Below are 9,096 nucleotides of genomic sequence, written 5' to 3'. Positions count from 1 at the left end.
GAGGTGAAAAAAGAGGGGGGTTTGCTGTGTGACTTATCCTGTTATTACCTGGACAGGTAAGGTCACGCCCACCTATCACATGCAAAAGGAAGGATGCTCAAGCCAGGAGGAACAGGAAGTTTCAACTGGCTTGACCAAACATTCCCTTGCATGTGTTCTCTAGCATTACAAGGAATGTTGTTCTTGACTGCCTCTCATGGATCACATCCCACATACTTCACCGGCCTCGGGTGAGTAATTGCTTGGTCGAGGACCCCAGCCCTGACATCCAGCAGGGGTGGGGAACCAGCCATGATGTCGAGGGTGAGAAACATAAACCTTAAGATCATTCCTTTACTGTCATAGCTTTACCTAGGCCCCTTTCCCGGCTTACGGAAAGCATGCTTTGAAGAAGAGGGGTTGCGAAACAGCAAGCAGGAATTCTTGAGTCTATCTGCCGGGACGTGGCCGCGGCGTGGTCAAACCGCACCCAAGGCAGAGGAGCTTCCTTTGCAACTTCCACTTGGATTTGGTGCTGTTTAGGTGGTATTGCATGGGGTTTTTATTAACCACCTTGGAACCTTTTGGGGCATATCGGCACATCGCAGCCACTCCTTGCAGGACCTGGAACCTGATCACATGACACAGGACTGGGAAAGCATTGTCTGTTCATGCTGGGGAGCAGGAGTGCGAGCTCCTGGGGGCCGAGCCCTTTTGCCCTCCCTATATTTTCGGGATAGGGGCAGCGCCCCCCCCCCGCCAATGTCCCCAAAGCGCAGAGGCAAAGCCTGGAGCTGAGCATGGCTCTGCTCTCAGCTCCTCCGGGGTGTGTGGTTGCCCCCTGCCATCACCCTCTCAAGCTGGCGCCTCCGATGGGGAGAAGATTGATTCTCTGCTTTGCCCCAACATGATTACTTTCGTTTAAACCATTCCTCTGAATAAAAACTAGATGCACTTTCACAGTTGGTCTAGCCCAGGCATCCCCAAACTTCGGCCCTCCAGATGTTTTGGACTACAATTCCCATCTTCCCTGACCACTGGTCCTGTTAGCTAGGGATCATGGGAGTTGTAGGCCAAAACATCTGGAGGGCCACAGTTTGGGGATGCCTGGTCTAGCCAGTAGTTGGCATGGCCAAAGTTTCACACTCCCAGGAATAGTTTAATTCAAGCTGTTTTGATTAAGTATTTGCCACTCTCCAGGGAACCTAATTAATGCCTTTCTTTCTAACTTCGTCCACTTTCATGAAGTTGTATCATGATGTTCTTCTACATCTATCTTATCACACCGTTTTCAAGTGGACCTGATCCTTTCCCGATATTTCTTAAATTACATTTTTCCTTGTTGTTGCCCTAGTGTCATCAGCCTGACAATGGCTGGTGCATCATAATCTTCACCAAGGCGCACACAGGGACCGGCTGTTTGCACAGATCTCAGCCCAGAGAACCAGCAGTGGCAACGGCGGCAGCATGAGTGACCCAAATGCTGTGCCCGGACAGGGCTCTAATCCCAATTTGGTTTCAAAGGCAGTCAATACTGACCTGAAAGGGTAAGAGAGAGACTTCATCTCCAGCAAGAGCATTCAGGAGCAGGGCCGGCTCTAGGGGTAGGCTGGGTGGCGCGGGGCGGCAGGGCACCGGCCCGGCAGGGGGGCGTCGCGTGGCAGAGCCGCGCGGAAGCCGTGCTGCGCCCTGCACCTGCCCACCTTAGCTGCCAAGTTTTTCCTTTTCTCGCGAGGAAGCCTATTCAGCATAATGGAATTTCCCTTTAAAAAAGGGAGAACTTGGCAGCTATGCCGCCCACCAGCCGTGACAAGAAACGGGGCGGGGCGGAGGTGCCGGAGCTCTCTCCGCGCCAGGGCGCCCGGCATGGTTGAGACGGCCCTGTTCAGGAGTAGGTGGGCGGGCCTTCCTGTTCACTGGGGGTCCTGATCACCTTTTCTCCCCCCACCCACCCACCCAATGGGTTACCAACCACAGTAAACCATTTTGGAAACGAAAGGTGCAATGTTAAAGATTAACAATCTTCTTTGGAGATCACTTGTAGCCGAGTAAAGTTGTCTTTCATGAACACGGTCTTAACAGTGAGTCTGTAAATGACTGTGGAGGCCAGTTCTGGATCCACACGTCCTTTAACATTAGGGATGTAGGTTTCCGGGTGGGAGTTGATCGTGGTGAGGGTTTGCCAACTGTGCCTTCCTCTTAGCACATTTCTTGTCGTGAGCTTGAGCGTCTTCAAAGCCCATGACCCCTTTGATAAAGGCTGTTCTCCAATTGGAGTCCTCGCAGGCCAATGTTTCCCAATTGTCTGTGTTTATACTATATACAGTATTTTTCCAATTTGCCTTGTCTTAAAACCTCTTTTGTTGACCACCAGCATTACGCTTTCCATTTTTAAGTTCGGAATAGAGTAGTTGCTTTGGAAGACGGTAATCAGGCATCCGAACAACACGACCAGTCCAACGAAGTTGATGTTGAAGAATCATTGCTTCGACAATGGCCATCTTTGCTTCTTCCAGTGCACTAACAATAAAGCAGGCCTGCCAAACTGGGCTGATAGTGCAATCCTATTCATACCGGTATCTACTCACCATTCAAAGCTCTATGGTGCCACTTTAAACATCCATGCCACACACACACAACCCAAGAATCCTGGGAGTTGTAGTTTGTTAAGGGCGCCGACGGTTGTTAGGTGACTGCCTATTCCTCCTGCAGAACTATAGTTCCTTGAGAAGAGGGATTGATTGCTCAACCACTCTTGAGAATTGAAGCTCTGTGAGGGGAAATGGGGTGTCTCCAAACACCCGCCAACACCCTTCACAAGCCACAACTCCCAGAATTCTTTGGGGGAAGCCATGACAGTTTGAAATAGTATCACAGTGCTTTCAATGTATGGGGCGGATATTCCTTTAGTTCCAGGTTAGTGCGTATCATAAAGGGGGCTATCCTTCAGCTCATGGACCAAATTAGGGTTGCCAAGCTATTTGGGGCAAGCCATGCCCAGCTATTCTACACCTGACACCATGCGAAGGGCAGACATCCATGGCTAGTAAACTGATTAATTCCAGAAGATTCATGCAGGAACTTGCAAAACCTGACAGGGTTTCAGGCCAGGAATAATATTTTGGTTCAATTCTTTCCTAACTGTGCGATTTGATTCCGGACCATCACCAAGGAGAGGGGTAAATATTGTTTGTTTGTTTGTTTGTCTTCCTTTCCTCCAAAGACCCCATAGTTTCCCCATCTCTGCTTATGCGCAAAATCACCCTATGGTAGGGATTGTGGCAGGCCCAAATTCATGGCCAAGTGCGGACTTGAACTTGAATCCCTTCCACTCTGGTCCGACACTCTTAACAACTGGACCGCCATGACTGCGAAGACTAAGCCATGTGCTGGTTCTTTTTGTCATATAAATAGCATTTTATGGATAAGTTCAGTTTGTCAAATTAGGGGTGGGGAGGAAGGGAATTGTTCTCCTCTTTGTTGTTCGTCTCCCCCCTCTGTATTTAAATAAGTTTTAAAAACAACAACATCCACATGAGATATATGTAAAACCAACTCTGCCATGTTCCAGGCTGATCCATTGCCATTTGCCAAGCTTTTCGTACAGACATGGGATGATTCCAAAGCTCTACGTGATGCCCTGGAAACAAGATATGAAGTATCGGGAGATTGCTTTAAAGGTAAGGGAAATACATTTCTTCCTTGGAGACTCTCATTTTAAGGAGACTCTCATTTTTAGTATTTTGAAAGATACTAAGCATCAACAAAGTACCTGTTGAAGTCACTGAAATTAGAGCATTTCTCATCATTAACATATATATCATTCATATGTAATAATTTTATTTTTTAATACCCCGCCCATCTGGCTGGGTTTCCCCAACCACTCTGGGCGGCTTCCAACAAAATATTAAAATACAATGGTCTGTTAAACATTAAAAGCTTCCCTAAACAGGGCTGTCTTCAGATGTCTTCTAAAAGTCTGGTAGATGTTTTTCTCTTTGACATCTGGTGGAAGGGCGTTCCACAGGGCAGGTGCCACTACTAAGAAGGCCCTCTGTCTGGTTCCCTGTAACTTGGCTTCTTGCAGTGAGGGAACTGCCAGAAGGTCCTCGGCACTGGACCTCAGTGTGCGGGCAGAACGATGGGGGTGGAGACGCTCCTTCAGGTATACTGGACTGAGGCCATTTAGGGCTTTGAAGGTCAGCACCAACACTTTGAATTGTGCTCAGAAACATAAAAACATAATAAAATGTCAAACATTAAAAACGTCCGGATACAGGACGTTGAATGATGTATTTATTGTTCAATCATATCCTCCATTGTAACTTTTCTTCTTCTTCTTCTTCTTCTTCTTCTTCTTCTTCTTCTTCTTCTTCTTCTTCTTCTTCTTCTTCTTCTTCTTCTTCTTCTTCTATTATTATTATTATTATTATTATTATTATTATTATTATTATTATTACCCTGATACAGGAAGTTGAATGATGTATGTATTGTTCACTCATATCCACCATTGTAACTTTTCTCTTCTTCTTCTTCTTCTTCTTCTTCTTCTTCTTCTTCTTCTTCTTCTTCTTCTTCTTCTTCTTCTTCTTCTTCTTCTTCTTCTTCTTCTTCTTCTTCTTCTTCTTCTTCTCCTTCTTCTCCTTCTTCTCCTTCTTCTCCTCCTCCTCCTCCTCCTCCTTCTCCTTCTCCTTCTCCTTCTCCTTCTCCTTCTTCTTTCTTACCCACCCTTCATCCTAAGGTCCCGGGGCATGTTAAAATCTAAATTACAGTATTAAAAACATTTTCAAGCAAATGACAATCACAGGAATAGGATGAATCCTGAAAACATACCTCTCAGATGTCAAAGACCAAAGCACAGAGGCAATGTTAAGATATAAATAAAGGCTGTTTGAAGTTGGTATTTTGGTGACATTGCAGTTCTTTGAAGAAAGCAATTGCCCTTTGAGGATCTTCTCCCTGAATTAGACTACTTCTTCTTCTTCTTCTTCTTCTTCTTCTTCTTCTTCTTCTTCTTCTTCTTCTTCTTCTTCTTCTTCTTCTTCTTCTTCTTCTTCTTCTTCTTCTTCTTGTGTCCTGTTGACTACACAGAATAAGGAGTTCACTCCATGCTTTATCATATACTCCACTGCAGATAAAGCTCATTTCATGCCATCTTGCAAAGCAATTTCCCCTAATATGATGCATCTCTGTTGGCGATTTTCATATTCTTTTTACACACTGAAGGAACCACACTGCAAAACCAGAGAAGTACAAATCCCAAAGGATTTCCTGAGTTCATTTTTGCTTAATTCTTAGTGTTTCATTATTGGCGGTGATGTTGTTATTTATTGACAATTGCTTGAATTCTTTTCCTTAGCATGCTAAACTTGTTGACCTTTATACCGGCCCCCTTGAAGACAGTCTGTTTCTGGAGAAGTGTGAAAGGCATTGTCATGGAGAAGACCGAAAGCAGCTTCTTCAGAAAGTTCCCTGTCAATTGACCGTTCAAGACATTCCCATTTATTCCCATCTTTCTCGATACCATAAGTCCATGGTGGCTTATGGCTTCAGGATCAGACTCTGAGGGGCTTTCCTCCAGCGGCAGCGGCAGCGGCCACAAATTAAACAATGCTGCATGAAAACAGCCCACGATTTGTTCACCCATTTTCTAATTCTGCTAACCTTTGCTCAAGTTTGTAAGATGCGCTTAAACAATCCAGTAGTAAAACTAGGCACTTGACAACCTTTGAAAACCTCCTCCTAACAACAAAGGGACATGGCAAGGGGATGGTATCCACAATATACAAAATACTGCTCCAAAATCCCACAAACCCCCTCAATGTAATCAAAAACAATGGGTGGATGACGTAGGCTATGAGATTAACCTCACCCAAGGGACTAGGCAACCTTGGCTCTCCAGATGTTTTAGAACAGTGGTTCCCAACAGGTGGTCCGCGGACCCCCAGGGGTCCGCGAGCTATGCCAGAGGGGTCCGCAAGATGCTATTAGAATAAAAAATATATTAAATATATTTCGTATGATAACAGATTTTTTGTTTGGGCCGCTTCCTGCATGAGCAGAGTCTAGCGCAAAACTAGAATTAGATAGAGGCAGTAGTTCTGCTGTATGCCGTTAGGTGGCGCTTTACAAACACTACTGTTTTGCAAAGAGGCAGCGCGCACATTCTACTAACGCTCACTTCCCCAAGATGCTTTGCGCGCGTCGGCTTCATTTGTGCGCTACTGCGCAGGTACCCTTTCTTCTCCATTCCCCTCCCTCCTCCCTGGCATGCACTGCCTCTTTGCAAAACAGTAGTGTTTGTAAACAAAGTGTTGTTTTTCGCGGAAGCTACAGTTCGCGTAGTTAAAAATGGACCGTTGGTTAAAATGTGGTTCGTTAAAACAACAAAGGCCTACAGATAATGCATTTGATGTTCAAGCAAGTAAGTCAGTGACTCTTGAACCAATCTTGTCAGTGTCCATTGAACCTAAATCGTCGGCGTCCCTTGAACCTAACCCTTCCAAGATCAGTGTTAAGCTTACTGGAAAAATTAGATTAGGAATTAGGAATTAGGAATTAGATTTAGGATTAGGAATTAATGGGGGTCCTTGTCACAATAGCGGCTCGATGAGGGGTCCTCGAGAAAATTTTGTTGGGAACCCCTGTTTTAGAACTACAACTCCCCTGACCCCTGACCATTGGCCCTGTTAGCTAGGGATCATGGGAGTTGTAGTTCCAAAACATCTGGAGAGCCAAGGTTGCCTATGCCTGGACTAGAATGTGGTCTAAACCTCCCTTTCAATCCATATCGGCGAAAAGAAAAGAACTCACTCTGAAACTGATTTACAGATGGTACCTAACACCACAGAAACTAGCGCTGATATGCCCAGGAACATCACCAAAATACTGGAGAGGATGCACCTCCACAGGCACATCCCTCCACTCCACATGTGGTGGGAATGTCCCAAAATACAAGAAATATGCAAAATAACTAAGCAAGCATTAGAACTCACCCCAGAACTGGCCCTATTGAACCTCTTCCCAGATAATAATGCCCACTGACAACACAAAGAGCTCATAGCCCACCTACTTTCAGCAGCCGGAAGCAGCATAGTCAGACACTGGAGAGACCTGTCAGGAGTGAACATGGACCAATGGTATCAAATAGTATGAGAAACAGCCTAACTAGAAAAACTAACCAATAAACTGAAACTGACATGGGGACAAATAAAAGAAGACTAACCTGATCCAAAAATCCACACCCACACCAAATGAAGCGCAAAAACAAATCTCACTACAGCCAACCAAAGACAACCAACCAGACCCACATATATGTATTTTTTTTAAAAAGTTTGTAAGGTGTTCCGTTAAACAAATGATGTGACTTTTTCTTCCTTCTTCCTGCTTGGGTGAATTTAAAATTTGATTGGCAACCACTTCCGGAGATTTGGGCTAGGGTTTTTCCTTATTAAAGAATCGGGTCATTATACAGGGATCGTTTATGACAGGGGTCAGCAACCTTTTTCAGCCTTTTTTTGCTGCCTAGCGCCTGTTTTATTTATTGCTTATGACTTTTGTTACGTTGGTAATTATGTAAATCCTGTCATGTTTTAAACCGCCGTGAGCATTGTTTTAACCATGGAAAGGTGGCATACAAATTAAATGATGATGGTGATGATGATAATGTGAGGAAATTGCTTTGAATGCTTTCAAATGCTGTACAACTGCTAATGGTATTATTTCCATAACACTTTCCCCAAATGCTCAAAACACTTTCCGATAATGATTTAAGCAGATACGCCAGATGAAACGTTGGGCTACGTGCGGAAGGGAGAAGCATTTGATGAGATCCTTTTAGATTGCCCATACTATTTACAAAGACCATTAAGCGCCGGACTTGGCTGTGAAGTGTAATAGTTAAGTGTAAAATATACTGATGCACTGAGATACCTTTAAAACTCTGCAGTACTGATACAAATACATAAGTCTGAGCGTTTATTTAAATTAATTCCAGATTTGGGGGTCTGGGGAGGATTTATCACCAATAAGCACACTGCAGGGAGAAGCAATTTTTAAACAATTAAGGACTTACGGTTCTGAAGTTGCCATGGAAACAGACAAGCAGAGTTTTCTTAAAAAAACAACAACACTTAACTACACTTTATATGTGCTCAGTATTGTCCATCTACAGAGATTATTATTATTTTTTAAAAGCAGGTATAATCATTCTAAACAGCAGGTGTTAAAAATCCCCCCCCTCTTGAATAGAAGTAGAATACATATGATTGGGGTTCCCCCCTTCAAAGTTACACGGTCGATAAACTCAACATCATGTAATGCACTATTTATAGCAAGAAAGGGAGATTGCAGTCAAAATAGTTATTAAACCATTGTGACTTTTTCGCTCCTCTGTCAGCAGTTCCATATAAGGATTTTTAAAAATCCAAGAAGGTATACATCGCCGTTCTTTTTCCAATTGAGTTCACAGCAATGTACTGTAATAAAAATTATAATTCATGAATCAACGCAAACCAGAAACAACCGCTTAGAAACAGCCCAGCATCACCACTATTACAGAGGAAGGAGACAAATTTCAGGAAAATCAGATAAGAAACGCCTGAGGTGCAGCAATATACAATATCATTTGCCCCCCTCCCTTCAGGTACCAAAGAGAAATGTAAAATAATACAGTGGTACCTCGGTTTATGAACACAACTGGTTCCGGAAGTCTGTTCATAAACTGAAGCGTTCATAAACTGAAGCGAACTTTCCCATTGAAAGTAATGGAAAGTGAATTAATCCGTTCCAGATGGGTCTGCGGCGTTCGTAAACCGAAAATTCGTAAACCGAGGTGTTCATAAACCGAGGTTCCACTGTAGTTAGAATTTTGAGTTCCACTTTTCATCTGAAGTAGGGTCGCCATATGTACCGGAAAATTCCAGTAATGTCTGGGAAGTGGGGGCTAAATTGGCACTCAGAGTTAATTCAATAGTAAATGTCCTAGATTTTGTCTGTTCCCCAGCGGGAGCACTGTGCAACGGTCGGTTCCTTGTTGCCTCTTAGATGGCGATTTCGGAAGCCCAGTCGCCCCCCTTCCGTCCGCCCCCCCAAAAGCTCAACAAATTTTGGGACTAT

The 9,096-nt window shown here is 44.2% G+C and overlaps 1 protein-coding gene across 1 annotated transcript; it reads left to right on the top strand.

The window, feature by feature from the left end:
• Positions 1 to 1,362: 1,362 nt before the first annotated feature.
• On the top strand, positions 1,363 to 5,605 carry SPMIP10 (sperm microtubule inner protein 10). Its single transcript, XM_035099669.3, has 3 exons — positions 1,363 to 1,526; positions 3,551 to 3,659; positions 5,339 to 5,605. Exons 1-3 carry the CDS (start codon positions 1,447 to 1,449, stop codon positions 5,543 to 5,545), a joined length of 396 nt encoding a protein of 131 aa, XP_034955560.1. The 5' UTR covers positions 1,363 to 1,446; the 3' UTR covers positions 5,546 to 5,605.
• The last annotated feature ends 3,491 nt before the right edge of the window (positions 5,606 to 9,096 follow it).

The sequence above is a fragment of the Zootoca vivipara genome, chromosome 10, assembly GCF_965207765.1.
Source record: "Zootoca vivipara chromosome 10, rZooViv2.hap1.1, whole genome shotgun sequence".
Taxonomy (NCBI): Eukaryota; Metazoa; Chordata; class Lepidosauria; order Squamata; family Lacertidae; genus Zootoca; species Zootoca vivipara.
The sequence above is the reverse complement of the archived record's forward strand: the minus strand, read 5'-3'. Positions and strand labels throughout refer to the sequence as shown.